Below are 17,781 nucleotides of genomic sequence, written 5' to 3' on the forward strand. Positions count from 1 at the left end.
AAAATTCATTTAAGGCATATACAATAACTTTCCATAAATAGGTGTTTAATAATAATAATGACCTTTTCACATAAAACCTATTTAGACTTATATCTTAATTTGTCATAAGTGAAGGTTTAACAATGAATTATAGTACGTTCCATAATGCTTCTAAGATTAATAACGTGTTTCACCTTAGATATAACTTATATGTGTTCTAAAAGGTTAAAAAGGTTTAATATTGTTATAACATGCTTTATCGTCTTATAAACCCTTAATCTGAGACGTATCACATATGGCGTTTTATAAAAGATTAACTGGGTAAACTTAATATTTGAATATTTTAATTAAGATATTTTAAGCTCATGTCTTGTTTTATAAAGTATAGATCACACTTTTTTTTGAAAAGAATAACTTTTTTTATTATAACCCTTGCGTGTAACGTTTTTGAAAAGCGAACGCTCTTTTCGTTAGGCTTTCTTTTAGCTTTATGTTTGGTGAATGTTGTAAGTTATTGAGTGATGTTTGTTCTTCTTGTTTGTTTGTGTGATATTCAGTGGTTGATCTAGTAGTTAAGAATCAAGATCTATTTCTATCTGTGGAAGAACCTCAAGTTTTCAATAAGCAAGGCAAGTGGACTTCTCCCTCTGCATACTCTGTTTGATCCCAAACAATACATTTAATAAAGTTTATTCTTTTGGATATATATGCATAATTTGACGGGTTACCTATTTAGATAACCTTTCCAACCTTATTCCTTGATCAAACCTGGGAATTATACTTTACCTTCGTAGCTATGCTATTGCTACAACTTAACTTTATGCAGTCACTCCCGCTTATGATATTAATGTTCCAAAATGGTAAGTTTACATTATTGTTGTTAACCCGATGGTTAAACAAGATTATTGCATATTAATTGGAACATGGAGTGACCACCCGGGAAAACAGTGCTACCATGAGAACTATCATGGCTCTGGTCTTGGCTAAATAACTAGGGAAGTCTTATGTTGGGTGCTGGTCGTGGTCGACAGGAACGGGGGCATCTGGCAAGCTCTTATAGTTTCGGCTCAGGCAGATTGGATACGGGCATAGTTCCCAAAGCTTTACCCTGTAGTCTGGACTATAAGTTGGTTACGGTAGGTGTGCCTTATGCAGTTTGACCATTTCCAGCATTTGCGTAATGAGGACTCTAGGGAGAAGCCTCGTAGTGAGACCCTGGCCATTCACCTCGGAAGTGAATACGGGTCTAGCTAACCCGGGCTAGAAGGGAATCGCGACTCATGGGTAAAGATGCGCCACCTCTGCAGAGTGTAAAACTGATATATCAGCCGTGCTCACGGTTATGAGCGGCCTGGACTCCTCACATGATAATTGAACTTGAAGATGGAAATAAATCGAGATCCGATGATCTACCAATGGTTTTCTTAAGTGGTTTTCACTTAAGTGTTTTTGAAATACTCTTGTACCTTTGCTTAATGGGAATACTTGGGATTCACACTTATTAGTAAGACAGGTGTTGTTAATAAAATGTTGACCAACTAAAATGCTTACTGCTCAACCTCAGCCTCACCTTGTTAGACTTGCATTAGTTTTTCCCCCACTTGCTGAGCCCCGACCATAAGTGAGCTCACCCTTGCTTAATTTTGATCAGAAGTTGCAGATGAAGATATGATGCTGAACTCCATGGATGCTAGTCTAGTGATACCCCCGGTCATCTTCCTGTGGATGGATGTCCTTGTTTTGCTGTACTTTGATGAATAAAGGTTAAGACATTATGTCTGTTCAAAGTGTAATATGTTAATATAATCGTTATTTACGCTTTTATGCATTGTTCTTTTGATATATTACACTTGTGACGTCAACATATGTGTGGAAATAGATCCTGGCACACATATGCTATGCACCCGGCTCTGCCTTTGGAAACGGGTGTGACATGGAGCGACCCCTCTGGTTCTTTCCCTTTCCTTTGCCACCTGAGTTGGACTTTTTCTGATCAGTGCGGCCACGGACATACAAAGCTTCTCCACTCGAGCCAGCAGCATCTTCCGAGTTAACCATCTGTCTCATTTTTTCTTTCGCAGTCAAAGCTTCATACACTTCAGCCACGGTTAGAGTATCACGACTGTATAGGATGGTATCTCGAAAATTGCTAAACGATGCAGGGAGGGAACACAGGAGAAGAAGAGCTAGGTCTTCATCATCAAACTTTACCTCCATAGACGTCAGATCGGCCACGATCTCCTTAAACACCGATATGTGCGTCAGAACGGATCCTCCTTCCTGCAACTTGTGGGAGAACAACTTCATTTTGACATGCATCTTGCTGGTCAGATCCTTTGACATACAGATCGACTCTAGCTTCAACCAGAGAGCAGCGGCAGTTTTCTCTGCCAGAACCTCCTGCAGAATATTGTTAGACAGATGAAGGTGAATATGTGCGAGCGCCTTACGATCCTTGCGCCTCTCCTCATCAGTCCATGTCCTGGCATCCTTGTTGCCAAATCCATCTAGGGCATCATCCAGGTCGCGATCAGATTGCGAGAGAATTGCCCGCATCTTCACCTGCCACAGCGAGAAACGCGTGTCGAGATCCAGCAGCGGAAGATCGTACTTCATTGTCGTCGACATCCGTGCGCCGGCAGGAAACCCTAGCACACCGATCACCAAACAACCAAACCTCTGATACCACTTGTTATAAATAAATGCGACACAAATAGGATCAATCACAGAGAAGACACAGATTTAACGTGGAAAACCCCTCCAAAGTGAAGGGGAAAAACCACGGGCGCCGGCCGGCAACTTCTCACTATTTTTGGGTGGTTACAGATCGCAGGAGATTTACAATAGAGATAGATATCTCCTCCCGGCGACGGGCCTCCGCTTCGCTCGCCAACTTGGCCGCCTTCTTCAGAATTTGGATCACAAACTCAACAAGGCCTCCATCTGGTCTTGAGGACTTCTGGATTAGGCCATCTTAAATATTTGGATTAGAATCAGCCGCCTCCGTTTAGCTAGCCTTGAGGACTATCGATCGATCTAGTCCGCAAAAAAGAGATTGGACACCATGAATCCGCAAAAAAAATCCCCGGTTACGTAGTATGGGCATCCAAATACAAGTGTTTTGTAACGGCTGTGATATTTCTTGAAACAATAAACACATAATCATGGATAAGTCAGATTAGGTCCAGCCAGGCGGCCATGATTAGAAGGTAGAACATCATGCATGGTGATCTCCTTCCACAAAATTAACCGGAGAAAGAAAGAAAGCACGGCCTCAAATGAAATCAAATACTAGTCCTTAATTTCAACCCCTGTTGCGTCAAGAAAGGCAATGCTTCAAGCAATCACAGAAGCTCCTAAAGTACTTATCAGTCTTCCTGCAGTAGTAAAATCCTGAAACAATGTCATGAAAGCACCACCCCCTAGGAGCTGCTTCTTCTCCATCGGTGCTAATTATGTTGCTCGCTGTCCTCATGCTCCTAGGAGTGGTGACGCCCTCTTTGGTTTCCCCTAATAAAGGCCAAGGCCAAATCACAACGAACACTACAAGTACACTTATTTTCCGAAGAGTAAAATGGGTCTCATCCAGTGATTAATTACCGCTTATTGTTTGTGCACGGACGACGTCGGAGGATGCCAAAAGAATCATGAAAAGCAGCATGGTGGTGAGTCGTCCATGGATGCTGGTGTGCTTCAAATACTCCTCGGTCATGGTTGGTACTACCAATAATGACCTGTTTGTCTGTGTCGCATATACTAAGCTGTTGCGCCTTATGGTTAATATATACATATACATACGTGTAATTAAGCTCCGTATTGAACAGATGTCTATCTATCTATATCTATTTATCTATCTACAATACTAAAGGATGCATTTGTAGAGACGGTTCTCGATGAAATTCCAATTTTGAAATTGAAGTTGTGGGATGTAGTAAATGGTTTCAAATAAAAACGAGAGATTCTGATGTTTGCCATGAGCAAGAAACAAGTTTGTAAAATTGTCATCAGGCACACGTTTCATAGACCCAGCTGGACCTACAATTCATAGACACAGTAGTAATTATAACAATAAGACAACATCGTGAGTGGCAAAAATCCAATTATCTCAATAAAAACACCACCAACTACAGAGTTGTTCGTATAAAAAAACTATGAAATTTACCATGTTACACCTATTTTTAGAGACAACTAGTTTTAGAGGCTGTTAGGATTGGTTTGGTGGTCAAGAAAATAAAAGGGGGTCATAGTAAATAATTCTCATGCTATTCAATCTATTCAAAATTGAATAGCAATGAGATCTCTTTCCATGGATCCCCTTTATTTCTCTATCTACCAAACTAACCTATAACTAGTTGAGTGTCTGTGCTTGCAACGGGAATATATAATGCTAGTATACTAAGATAATTTATATACAAAATGTTTGTTATACTGTTATGAGAAAATGTTTCATAATCAATTTATGATCCTAGCCATACATAAATTTTGTTATTTTAATCTAGTTGTTTCACCACTACATTGCAACCATCAGTATCATGCAGACTTCGATATATGCCACAATTTGTATGGTCTCATCATTAGAGAGCACATTTTACACACGTCGGAAGAAATTCCCTCTACATCGTTAGTCATCAGACACGTACCACCATACGCTCTTGCTTAAACAAAAAGGCAAGTGTGTGTTTGCAAAGAGAATTAAAGGCAGGCCGGCACAAAAGCTACCCTGACGGTGGCGAGAATGACGAACTGGTCAATGTTGTCGATCCTCCTCTGCGTCACCTCCGGTGCCAAGATGACGCCACAATCCTCGATATAGTAATCGTCGAACGCGCGCGATATGACGAGTACCGGTGACTCTTGGTTGGGCTGGCAAACGAAGTGCACCCCGAGCTCATCAGCGAGGTAGTACCCCTGGCCGTTGCACCACCGGATGCGCTACTCCACTACATACATCATGTTCGAGGACACTCACACAACGTCAACAACGTACATCGTCCCAGCGCACAAGAATTCATGTCCGGTCAGTAGCGACTTACGTGGCAGGTTGGGCTTCAGGTGGACGATGAGCTGGACGGCGTGATGGCGTCGTCGTCGGATGCGGTGTCCAGAACAACCCGAGAGTCGTCGACGTTGGCGACAACCATGAGACCCCCTGCTTAACGATGGACAGCGCGGTGCAGCTGCTCTGGACCGCGTCCAAGCGGCGGCTTCGCGGGAGCTTGTCGTACACAGCGGCGCATGCGACCACGTAGTACTGCTTCTAGAGGTCGAACTGACACTCGATAAGCTTCTTCTCGTCATCGATGAGCGACGCCAACGCGAGTGCCTCCTGCTCATGGTGTTTGTTCGAGGTTTCAAGTAAGAAACATGGATTCATGTTTGGCGTTGGTTTATGAAAATGACTCACAAATCTGATCCATGGAAAAAATATTACGGAGAATAAATGTCACGCATGCAAAAAAGGAAATTTAAATATAAAACATTATTCAAACAAAAGAAATTGCACACAAAGCTCTTCTTTAAATAATATTACCTTCATCCAAAAATATAATTCAAGAATCTCGGTGATACTTATCTACTACTACGCATTGTGCAAGGGTAGCAAGTGAGCTTGGTGAGAGATGTAGTAGATGTGTTTCCTGTCATATATGTAGACATAAACATACATGTGGTGTAGCAGTAGCTACTCTTGGCCTTTGCTTGAGAGGTCACGGGTTCAAATCCCCTTGAGGACATGTGTGTTTTTTTTAATTTTAGCTAGACGTGGGCTGTACGGAGAGAATGGGAATGAGCTTTGCAGGGAGGAAGGAATGAGAATGACAGAACATAGAATGATGGCAGAACATGGGAATGAGAAACGCATAACAAGAATATCTGGCTACATACTTATCTAGTCCAGCTACCTAACTATCAGCATATCTATCTATCTATTTATTTAATATATATGCCTATCTGTATGTCTCTCTATTTATCTATTGATATGTCTCTATCCGTATCATGAGTTTGATCCACGATGTGTCGATGTCGCACATACGTATATGTCATGAGAAGATCTTTCCACACTGCTAAAAACAATCTCCAAAGTTAGTTATTCTAAAGACCATAACCATAACTATGTAATCGACTATCAAAAAAATGATTTTCAGGAGCAATTTTAAAACATTACTAGAATTAAATTTTAGGGACAGTTCTCCTAAAAGAACGGCCTTTAAAAATCTAGTTTAAGTATAGGTTTTCTTAAGTCTACCGTAGATAAAAGTTTTTTAATGAGCGATTGACTTAAGTCAAGCATCAGAAAAAATATTTTTAAGTTTCTTATAAAATCACTAGCCATTTGCTCGTGCTTTACTACAGTTCTTATATATCATATAAATAGACAGTGACATATTTATTAAAATATAATTATTGTTTATTTCTAAACACTAAGATACGAGTGGTCTGGTGGTTCGACCCAAATTTCTGTAGTAAGAGGACGTGGGTTTGAGTGCTCACTGTACACTATTTTTTGCGTGGTGTGGTAGCTGCGCGGGCGGGATCGGGTGCTGGGCAGGCGCAATAGCTAGTTGCGCGGGCGTCGAGGCGTGGTGAGTGGGGCAGGAGAACCAGTTGGGACGCGTGGGGTAGACCTAGAATGTCAGCGTGGAGGTTGAAGTTGTGGTAGCACTAGGTGTCCATATTAGATTCTTAATAGAGTAGTATAGAAGTATATACTAGTTTTAGTATAGGGTTTCTTAAGTCTATTGTAGATAAAAGTTTTTATGAGCGATTGACTTAAGTCAACCATCCCAAAAAAATATTTTTAAGCTTCTTAAAAAATCACTAGCCAATTGCTCGTGGTTTGCTACAGTTGTTATATATCATATAAATAGGGATTATGATATTTATTCAAATATAATTAATGTTTATTTCTAAACATCAAGATATGTGTGGTCTGGTGGTTAGACCAAAATTTTTGGAGCAAGGGGCGTGGGTTCGAGTGCTCACTCTGCACTATTTTTTATCTGGTGTGGTAGATGCGCGGCGGGATCAGGTGTTGGGCAGGCAAAGTAGGGCGCTGGGGTCCACATGGCAGTAGTTGAGAGGGCGTTGGGCACATCGTCGAGTCAGTGGTAGCACCAGGTGCCACATCTCTACGGTCATCCTACTTTATTGCAAAAAAGTCTCTTACATCTTTTAGAATGAACTTCTCTTACATCTTTTAGAATGAACTCGTTGTTCTGCCGTCCACACATCTGCTCCGTCCGTTCTACTGTCCCACCCCATCTAACTGTGCATGCCCACTCCCCCGATATATCGCGCCCGCCCCTACGACGTAACCGCCCTAGCTAGCGGCATGTTCTGCGAGACTGCGACCACCGCGCGACCTCACCTCCATGCAAGCCGCCCGACCCGTGCTCTTTTGTCATGCGTTCGGGACCCCCCCCCCCCCCCCCCCCCACCCCCCCTGCTCGTTGCGCGCCACACCCTACCCACGCCGCGTCCTACCCATTGGCCGCTCCCAAGGTACGCCGTTGGCGCCCTGCGTCCTCGTGGCCCCAGGTTCCCTCCACCGGAAAACCCTAACGTCGCCACTGGTAAAAGTGCATCTGGTCTCTAATATTGCATCTCCACCAGTGGACGACCTTGGTCGTGGCGCCTCCGGAGACTAACATCGAGTTCGGGCTTATTCTCGACGGCGGTGGCTGTGAGCCCCCGTCCTCGGTGCTGGTCAGCGTGAGCCGGCTTGTCCATGACGTTTGCCTCCTCCCCGCCGACCCACAATGCGTCGGCCTCCCGGTCCACAAGATCGTGTTGCGGGGGAAGGCCGCCGCCAGAAGGTGAGGCGGAGGTGGCGGGCGCTCGTCGTCGTGGAAGATGATGCTGCAATACCTCCAATTCCTCTCGCCGTTGTACCGGAAGGTCAGGGCCCTGGGGCAGTTCTTGACGCCAAGGCAGCGGCCCCGTGTGGCGTCGGCCAGCCTGGCGCGCGCGTCCACATCCAACCTCGACTCCTCGAGTGGTGCCACGACCATCCTCTACTGCAAGAAGTGCAACATGCCTCTGTCGGTTCTCTACTGCAAGAAGTGCTGCAAGAGTACCTTAGACTCATTGTATTCTTTTGTTTATAGTTCTCCACTCTGCACTATTCTTTCGCTTGTGTCAATTTTCCGTAGAGCTGCTGCCCCTACTGAAGTCTAAGGTGTTCTATGTGCCCAAATTATGACCCCCTGATAGTAGTTATATTTCAAAAATTATTTGGGTTATAAAGTACACCATGAAGAACATTATATCATCAAAGCATCACTTCAGCTTTGTGTGGTGAAGGGATTTCTGCGTCCTTGGTGTTCTTAATGTACTTTCAGATTTTCTAGCATCAATTCTCGCCCGATTTATTCAGTCATAATTTGGTTGCCAGTAAAACTCACGCCTTCTCCTGTTCCTAGGAATATGGAGAATACAATTATGACCCGGTGGAAGCGGCTGGTGGCTTCCTTTGGGACAATTGATCAGTAACCTTGGCATTTGGGAATAGAGATAAGCGAAGGAGCAGCATGAATGTATGCTCAATCAGGTGATGTTTCGATGGACTAAGTTTCTACATTTTAGAGTTTTTTTTTGGTTGAACACACGAGGAACCAAGGAATTATCTTGCAAAAATGTGCATACATAAACTATCTTTACAATTTTCGATATCAGCAGCTACCCTTTGCAGCTTCAGATATCAACACCTAAACCCTGAACTGGACACTACACTTTGGACAAAGAATGTGCAGGAGCAACCTTATTCATTTATATGGTTGTCCATGCACATACTCCATGGACCAAAGGTCTCTAGAGTTCATTGTCAACGACCATTTCAGCACTCTTCATGGTAATTCACTATTTCGATATCTCTTATTTTATTTGGTTATTTTATCATGTATTCTTCTATAGTTGTACCTCTCTTTGTCTATAGCCTTTTCGTATCAAGGATGAACGTGTTGATGTGCTAAACTTTAGATGCTAGAATTCATTACATGTTGCTCAAAGTTCACATCAAGATGAAATTAGCATGGCATTTGGCATTATGGGTTCCGTATTCTACAAAATATGAGTATTAATCAAACTAACATGTCACCAATTCACCATTGGACATGTAAGTTTGGATAACATAAGTATTCAATCAAAATTTGGATAACATCAATATTCAATCATAGTTTTGAAAGTGGTGAATGAAAGGACTAGAGAGAGGTGAATGAAGCCAATAGTTTTTTCTCATGTAGAGCTTAGTTGGTCTGCCCTGGTTCCACAGCCATGAAAGTTGCAATTAGATTAGGATTATGATATATATGATTGATCTCTAAAATTTACATGAACAGACACCTAATCTTGTGAACATTAAGGTTTGAGTCAATGTCTTATTGGACCTTTTAACTGGTACATATAAATAGGAAGTCAGGAAGTCAACATTTATTTTATTTGAAACTATAATAGGAAGTGTACACTTATTTTCTTTGAAACCATAATTCTTGTGTAGTTCACTTCTGCACGAAACCTCCTTTTGTAGCATAATTGTAGGGTCGAGATGGCGGACTAGAGGGGGGTGAATAGTCCTTTCTAAAACTAATTACAATGGCTAACACAAATAAATACGGAATTAAAACTATTTTGGTTTAGCCAAGACTACACTCCTCTAACTATTACAAACACCTGACAAAAGATTCTAATTGAAACAACTAAGGTGCCAAGATAGTGAAAGAGCTCTCCCATACATATCTAGTTAGCAACGACATACAAATTATGCAAATGTAATTTTAAGCACAACGATAGCTCCTAAACATACTAGTAAGCAAAGAGCACAAAGCACAAGCACTACTAGAGAGAAACAACTACTTAGCTACACAAGCTAAGTAAAACAGATTAGCTACACAAGCTAACAACAAGTGAGCAACTATTTTATTATAGATATGACTAGATATACAAGAGCATATACGAGCAACAAATACTCACTAGCATAAGTATATGAACAAGTAAATACAAGCTAGTGAGGAAAGTTGCAAACCAACGGAAAGATGATGACACGTGGCACAATGATTTTTTCCCGTGGTGTCGATGACTTGCCGGTCACCCCTAGTCCACGTTGAGGTAGATTCAAAGCTCCCAACCGCTCCTCTATCAAGTCTCCACTTGATCTCTTGAGCCGGATTGGTCAATGAACCCTCAAACCTCGATTCCACTAGAGTTGCTTTTCACCGCTCCGGCGAGGCAAGCACAACGCCTCTCACAATCACCACCGCGGCCTCTTCACAGTCTCCTTTGAAGAGCTCACGGGGAACCACCACCAAGCCGTCTAGGAGGCGGCAACCTCCAAGAGTAACAAGCCAACGACCTCACTTGATGATCTCCCTAGTGCCTCAAAGATCAACAACTTGATGCAATGCACTAGATGTCTCTCAATCTCACTAGAATGCAATCCCAACCAATATGAGTGAGAGAGAGGGAGAGGAAAGGCTCCAATATGCTCACAAGTGTTCCAAATGGCCTCCTTCACCCTATCAACTCGGGCAACACAAGTATATATAGCCCCCTCTCCAAAACTAGCCGTTATGGGACAATTTCACCTTTTTTGCGCACATGCGGACGGTCTGCAATACAAGCCCGGACCGTCCGCACAAGAATCCCAACGGCTATAAACAGTTATAAAAATGTCAGAGCATTCAAAAATGACTTGCGGACGGTCTGCCCCTCAAGGTCGGACGGTCCGCGATACATAAAACTGAGCCAAAACGAAGTTTTGCTCACTCTGCACATTTGCTGAAATTTGTACTACGGACGGTCCGCACCTGGACCCCGGACGGTCCGCAATACAAAATATTTGTACTGTGGACGGTCCGCACCTGGACCCTGGATGGTCCGCAATACAAAATATTTGTAGTGTGGACGGTCCGCACTCAGGCCCCGGACGGTCCGCAGTTCAAAAAATAAAACCAAAACAGAACTACTCGAGTTCTGTCCAAACACCAGTCCTTCAACTACGGACGGTCCGCCACCTGGGACCAGACGGTCCGCAGTACAAAAACTTCACGAAACACAGAAACTCCGTGTTTCTGCCCATCATCTCAAGTTAGACCTGCGGACGGTCCGCCATGCTGGCCCGGACGGTCCGCGGTACCTCAATTCAGCCCACATTAAAGAAATCGCTTTTGAATAAGTTTCTTTCACGAACCAAAGCGTTGTTAGCCCTCATGCAAATGCACCAACTATATGAGCAATGAGGCACTAAAGACATGTCAAGTAAGATAATTGACCCCTCTTGATAGTACGGCTATCTAGCCTACTAACCCGGTCAATTATCAACCTCTAAGCACCTTTTGACCGTTAAAACAAAAACCTATTGTTATACCTTTGCCTTGAGCATTCAATTCCATCTCCTTAAATGATGTACAATGGGCATCCATAAGTGTAGTCAACCATGATACCTTTTACCATTTGTCCATAGCATGAAGTTCCTCCACCATCATCATCAAGCCACTTGATCAATATCTCAGATCAACACATGGCTTGATAATTCTATAATGATATGATCCACTCCATGTTATCACATAGCCTTCTTGGTTCATCAATCTCAACATAGCTTGCTCTTCACCGTTGCTTTATGTCCATCGGTGCTAAGTCCTTGCTCTTGCTTCACCGCCACGCGGTCCCTCACACATGAGCCTTTGACTTGCCCTTCACACTAGCCACTCGGTCCATCGAAGCCAAGCCATATCTCTTGATCTTCTCCATATAGCCACATGACACCATGTCATGTCTTCATATGCAATGAGCTCCTTTATCACACTAGTTGAGCATCTCAATATCACCAAGCCACATCACCACCATGGCTAAAGTAACTCACACTAGTGTACCTGTGGACTAATCACCTGTGTATCTCAACATAAAACACTTATTAGTCCATATAAGTTGTCAATCAATTACCAAAACCAAACAGGGTCTCACAATCTCCCCCTTTTTGGTAATTGATGACAACTCTACAAAGATTTATCGTTTTTGTTCTTTTTCCAAGCTAGCTTTTCACACAAGTGTAAATTGCTAGTTTGGCAAAGTTCTTATGTTCCTTAGCCAACTTTAAGATCATTTGTTAAGATTTGGATAAGCACCATAAAAATGGTTTGGTAGTGATATCCTCGCCTACATGTGTGCTTGGATGGTTTGGTTTCAAGCTTACACACATGCAAAGATATGAAAATTGAGGGGACATTATCACTACCACATGATGCTAAAGTATACAAAATAGAAATGTACCTTTGTAGCGTGTTTACTACTTTTCATTTCATCCTTAGCATCATCTTGCTAGAAACAAGTGAAACTAGATACCACATGAGATCATAATAAATAGGATTCTAGTTACTCCTTTCACACTAAGACTAGTCTTATAAATATCACTAAATCAATCATCATCCAAGTCTTAGTTCTAGCAAACACTTACACACAAGTATGTAGGAATATAAGACAAATGTGATGCAAGCAAGAAATGTAGTGCACAAACAAATGCATCAAACATATATTCACGAGCTTGCTCCCCCTACTTGTGTGCATCTCTTGTTCAATAAAATATCATACCATTATACTTTGCTCTTGATCCATTCGTATTCATTCTAACTCAATTGATCAATAGCTCCCCCAGAGTTCATGTCCAATTTTCTCTTGTGCATATTTCCATATCTTTATTCCAACTTGCACATTTACATATCTTTGTTCCAACTTCTCCCCCTTTGTCATTAATTACCATAAAAAGGGTTGTTCTAAGGCTCTGGGAAAATGTACTTGTGAATATTATACCAACTTGAAAGTACTTAATAAGTTTTTGATGGACACCATATGCATGATAAAAATCCTTGACATCACTTGCATGAACTTATTTTAGGAGAGAGTTGATCTCTTGAGTTGATGATCACTTAAGGTTGTGGATCACTTGAAGTCTTGTACTACTCAAAGGATATCAATTGTATGATTGATCTAGAAACCACTTAGTGAATACCAATTGAAGGAATAATATTGGCCTGGACATTTCTCTATAGATATTGATGCCACTTGAAGGTTTTGATATTCATTTGCATTGGTATCTTCTTCATAAGTCATCCTCATGAGCAGCTCAATATGTGACTTAACCAAATAGATTTGCTTAAGCTTCCAAGTTCGGGTTTAACCCTCTTTAAGCTTCTTCACACGCATTAAGCGGTTATCTTATCGAGGTTGTTCTTGTAGCTTGTTGCAATCCAAAATAAATTAAGTACATGGGTTCACTTTGCTCATGAACAAACTCATATGCTACCACTAGTTTCAATCAACGAAAATAACCAATAGTGGTAGAACACGAATTTAAATCTTTCATTTAATATGCATGATACTATTAAGTATGTACTATATGCACTAACCGCATACTAGTAGGGATGATATGATCATGCACATCACAATGATACCTTTGCTATGTTGGAGTAGAGAATAGTCAAGATTCTTTCGATTTAGCTCTCCAATAGCAATGTGAAGTCCAATTGAATAGCTTGGTGAAGACCAATTATCAATAAGAAATCCATTCTTCACCAGTATGAAGTTGAGAACCCATTTAAGATCAAGTGCACAATTGAACGTTGTAGTTCACATGCATTTGTTCCTTCAATACCACTTGTATGTGAGAGAATTATGAATTTGCACGAAATATAGGGATATCACTTGTAAGGATGATACCACTTGTGGAGATATTGGTCCAGAAAATTCCTTTGTTTATGCAAGACTGCTACTCACGGACGGTCCGCAGTGGGAGCTCGGACGGTCCGTGGCCTGATCTCTCGGACTGTCTGTGGCCTAGGATCGGACGGTCCGAGACCTGGAACTTGCACTCCATTGAGCTGACTGTTAAATTCTCAATAGTTGAATTTTAAAATAGGATCATTGCTCATTTATGAACTTTATGACTGCACCAAGCATTAGTATTCAACCATATATAAATAATTTGCATGAATGTACATGATTTGAGTATAAGTGATCATGAATTGATGTCAACCCAAAAATACTTGGAAAATACTCAAAATCAATCCATGTTTGAAACATCAATCATATTTGCTTGATTTGCCTTTGAATGTGATGCTTGCTCTCTTTCTCGATCAATCTGTTGATTGCTCCAATTAAGTACCACTTTGCCTCTAGCAATTCTTTTCTTACTTTTTGGTGAGGAGTAACCAATTTGAACACGTGGAATCTCTTTTTACTGAATTTCATGAACAAGCTCAAAAGAGATGACGTTAGTAATACAAGCACCAATTTCCCTTTTATAGCACTTTGAATATATAAAGTTGGCAGTTACTAAAACAAGGAAATCTTATTATATGAACTAAATTTCTCTTAATCTTCAATGCTTAATTTTAACAAATTAAACATGCATGATAAATTGATTAAGTTCAAAGGCTAATTTTAAATCATATCATGGTGAGTATTTAATGTAGAAGAAATAAATCCAAATGTACAAGAGAGAATACATCACATAGTTTTGGATTGTTCTTCTTTATACATTTAATTGCATAGTCCATTTGAGAAACTCATTCTCATGCTATGAAACTACATAGATCACTTAGGTAAAAAAAAGTTAGTTTCACAACTCTAGTCATATAGAGAAATCCCCTTTTGATAAGTGCTTTAAGAATTTGAATTTCTTACTTAGCACCTTATTCATTCACGAACACGAGGGTTTTCTCTTTTATGTCTAGATCATGGCAATAATAGAGTAATCAAATTGAAATGTGCCAAGAAATACTTACAACCAATTTAAGCATTTGGATTACCATATGTAAGAAAGAAGATTATGCAATTTGTTATATGATAACCTCAATTTTGATCATCTTTGGTCTTGATCTTCAACTTGGAGTACCAAGATAAGTGCCAAAATATTTCTCAACAAATATCCTTGTACCCCTTCACTTTCCATGATTATAGATCAATTAAAAACCAAACTATGGTCTCTCAAACAACTTATGTGATTTATCCTATATGAGAGCCTTCCAATCAAAAAGTGACTTTCAATATTTCCAATATTTGTCACTTATGACAGATTCTGTACACTCTAAAGAAACATTCATAAATTTTGATGTACAGATCCTATGACCACGAAAATTGGTGGAGATATGCTTTAATAAGTCTGCTAACAGCTGTAAAAAGTTGAGACTCATTTGACTTCATATGTGCTGCCAGCCATAATATCTCCCACAGTAGGTACATGCTGAAAACTGCTGTGTTTGTGCTGACAAGATTGACTTAATCAAGAAGTTTCACTTATCCAATGATTATGAAATTTGCACAGACTTCGCTATCATATGTATAGAGCAAGTAAACTGAATTTCAAGCCAATCTAAATAGATTTGATCACTCAAACATGGTTATGAGCACAGCCTTGTCAGATTTTCAATGTTGGCCAGATTTCAGTAAATTGAGTTACTCTTCTTCAAGTTGAATCAAATCTGAAATGAACTACTTTCAAAAGACAAATATCCATTCAAACCACTTACTAAATGAAGTCTCTTGAATTTATTCAACATAAATCAATCCAAACTTGATTATTTAGCAAATTGTCCATTCAATCATCTTATAGCAAGCAACATATGCATATATATCCAATTCAATCAACTCATATGCATTCAAATGAATTTGATCAACAAATATTATACTTTATATACCTCATGATCATCCAATAACAAGTTTGAACTTAACTTATTTGCAATCCATTCATAATTTAACCAACTTGAATAAAGCACTTGTATTTGGTAGAATTTGGACTTCACTTATTATTGACTTGGCATTGGGATAGAATTTTATTAGTCTTCAACACTTAATTCAATAGATGATGATTAAATGAATATTATTGAATCAAGCCTCCAATGCCCAAGGTACCTGTTTATGATCATCCATGTTTTGATGGTACCCAAACTAAGTTGGGTCCTCTTAAGTTAGGAGCAACATACTTAGGCATTGCCTTAGTATGAATAGCGGGATGTTTTGCAATTGCAACAAATGAGGTGTCATTGCCATCCTTTCTAAGCATAATATTCTTATGAATTAAAATAGGCTTCGAATTGTTACCTAAGGGACATGAATTTGCCATGTGTCCCCTTTCCCGACATGTGTAGCAAGTTCTCTTTGTTTGAGCCTTCTCTTTCTTTCTCAAATTTTGCTTCACATAGTCTTGCCTCTTCTCATTTGCTTGAGCCTTCTTCTCAAGATTGTCGGGACACCTTGAGGCAAAGTGACCCATATCATCACACATGTAGCACTTGATTTGAGCCAAACCATCCTTCTTCTTTTGATTTGTGCTCATCATGTTATCTTGATTATATATTGAATGTCTTCTTCTTGTTTTCTTTTTCTTCCCCACATCACCATTATATTCATGGTTAATCTTGATTTGCTTTTGGGGATCCTTCCTTTGCTCAACTCGTGGCTTTGGTTGAGGCTTCACTTGTGGCTTCACTAATTTCTTGGTTGGGCACATTGAGGTGAGGTGACCCCAAGTGTGGCACTTGAAGCACTTGTCATGCTTTAGCCTCCTTTCTTCCTTCTTCAACTTGAGCTTCCTTTTATTGGGGCATGCCTTTGCAAGATGACCCATCTCATGGCATTTATAGCACATGAAGTGAGATAGCTCATTTCCTTTTAATTTGAATTGTCTGCCTTTGATATTGCTCTTGTTGAAACCAAGGCCACTCTTGTCATCATATCTTCTTTGATTTTTCAATATAAGATCATGAGTGACTTTTGATTTATGCCATCTCTCAAACATGTTGCTTAAATTCTTCACTTTGTTTTTGAGCTTATTATTTTCCTTCAAAAGGTTAGTCTCACAAGACAAGGAAGAATAGTAATAATCTATACTTGAAGAACATGGCATAGCTAATAAATCATCACAAGAGGTGGATACATGCTTCTTGTCTTCATCACATGGATTAGCAACATTTTTCAATTGATCATATAATTCATGGGATGAATTATCACTAGTTTTATTTTCTTTACTAGAAAACTCGTTAGTGAGAAAAGCATGCTCTTGTATCAAATTTTCATGAGCAACACTAAGTTCCTCATGACTCAATTTTAGCTCCTCATGTGAACAAGTAACAACATAAAGTAGATGCTTTTGTTGTTCACATGAATACTTTAGAAATGAGTTTTCATTTTCCAAGTTTCTTGTTTTATCTTTCTCAATTTCTAAAGCAATGTTCATGCTTGCAAGTATACCAACAAGCTCATCATATGAATATGAATGATTAGTCATATTAGCATTATATACCTTCGTATTACCTTGTGACATGAAGCAATGTGATGTAATGGATGGGCTTGTAGTAGCGATATCATTGTCCGAGCATGAACAATCACCATAATCATCAAGTATGCTTGAGATAGAACCATCATTTGCATTACTTGAGTTAGAGCCAACACAATCATTATTATCAAGTGAACTTGTGGTGTGTCTTTCATCATCATCACTTGACCATGAGGTGAAGCAATCTTTCACAACCACTGTGTTGTGGATGTGCTCAACATTCTCGCTAGAGATCCTCCCATATATGTCATCAAGATATGTCCAAATATCATGAGCGGTCTCCATATACATAATTTCCTTAAACACCTTATCACTTATCCATTGATACAAAATGTTAGTAGCTCGATGTTCAAGATGTAAGCATTTCTTTTTGGCTTGGGTGAGATCTTTTGTGTTCTCATCAAAAGGTTCATAAAAGCCTACACTTATGATCCACCACAATTTTACATCAATTGTATGAAAATAATGGCTCATGCAAGTTT

General features: G+C 40.1%; 1 protein-coding gene across 1 annotated transcript; it reads right to left on the reverse strand.

Annotated features, from left to right (window-relative positions):
• Positions 1–3,232: 3,232 nt before the first annotated feature.
• Positions 3,233–3,736, reverse strand: LOC103653087 (uncharacterized). The gene is made up of 2 exons (XM_008680053.4): positions 3,580–3,736; positions 3,233–3,489 (listed from the first exon to the last, which is right to left on the reverse strand). The coding sequence occupies exons 1-2, from the start codon at positions 3,689–3,691 to the stop codon at positions 3,299–3,301; spliced, it is 303 nt and encodes a 100-aa protein (XP_008678275.1). The 5' UTR covers positions 3,692–3,736; the 3' UTR covers positions 3,233–3,298.
• Positions 3,737–17,781: the final 14,045 nt, after the last annotated feature.

This window comes from Zea mays, chromosome 4, assembly GCF_902167145.1.
Source record: "Zea mays cultivar B73 chromosome 4, Zm-B73-REFERENCE-NAM-5.0, whole genome shotgun sequence".
NCBI lineage: Eukaryota > Viridiplantae > Streptophyta > Magnoliopsida > Poales > Poaceae > Zea > Zea mays.

Coding starts and splice junctions, on each gene's coding strand:
- LOC103653087 (XM_008680053.4), bottom strand. CDS start 3,691: ATGACCGAGGAGTATTTGAAGCACACCAGCATCCATGGACGACTCACC. Junction 3,490..3,579: donor CCGTGCACAAACAATAAGCG/GTAATTAATCAC, acceptor GGCCTTTATTAG/GGGAAACCAAAGAGGGCGTC.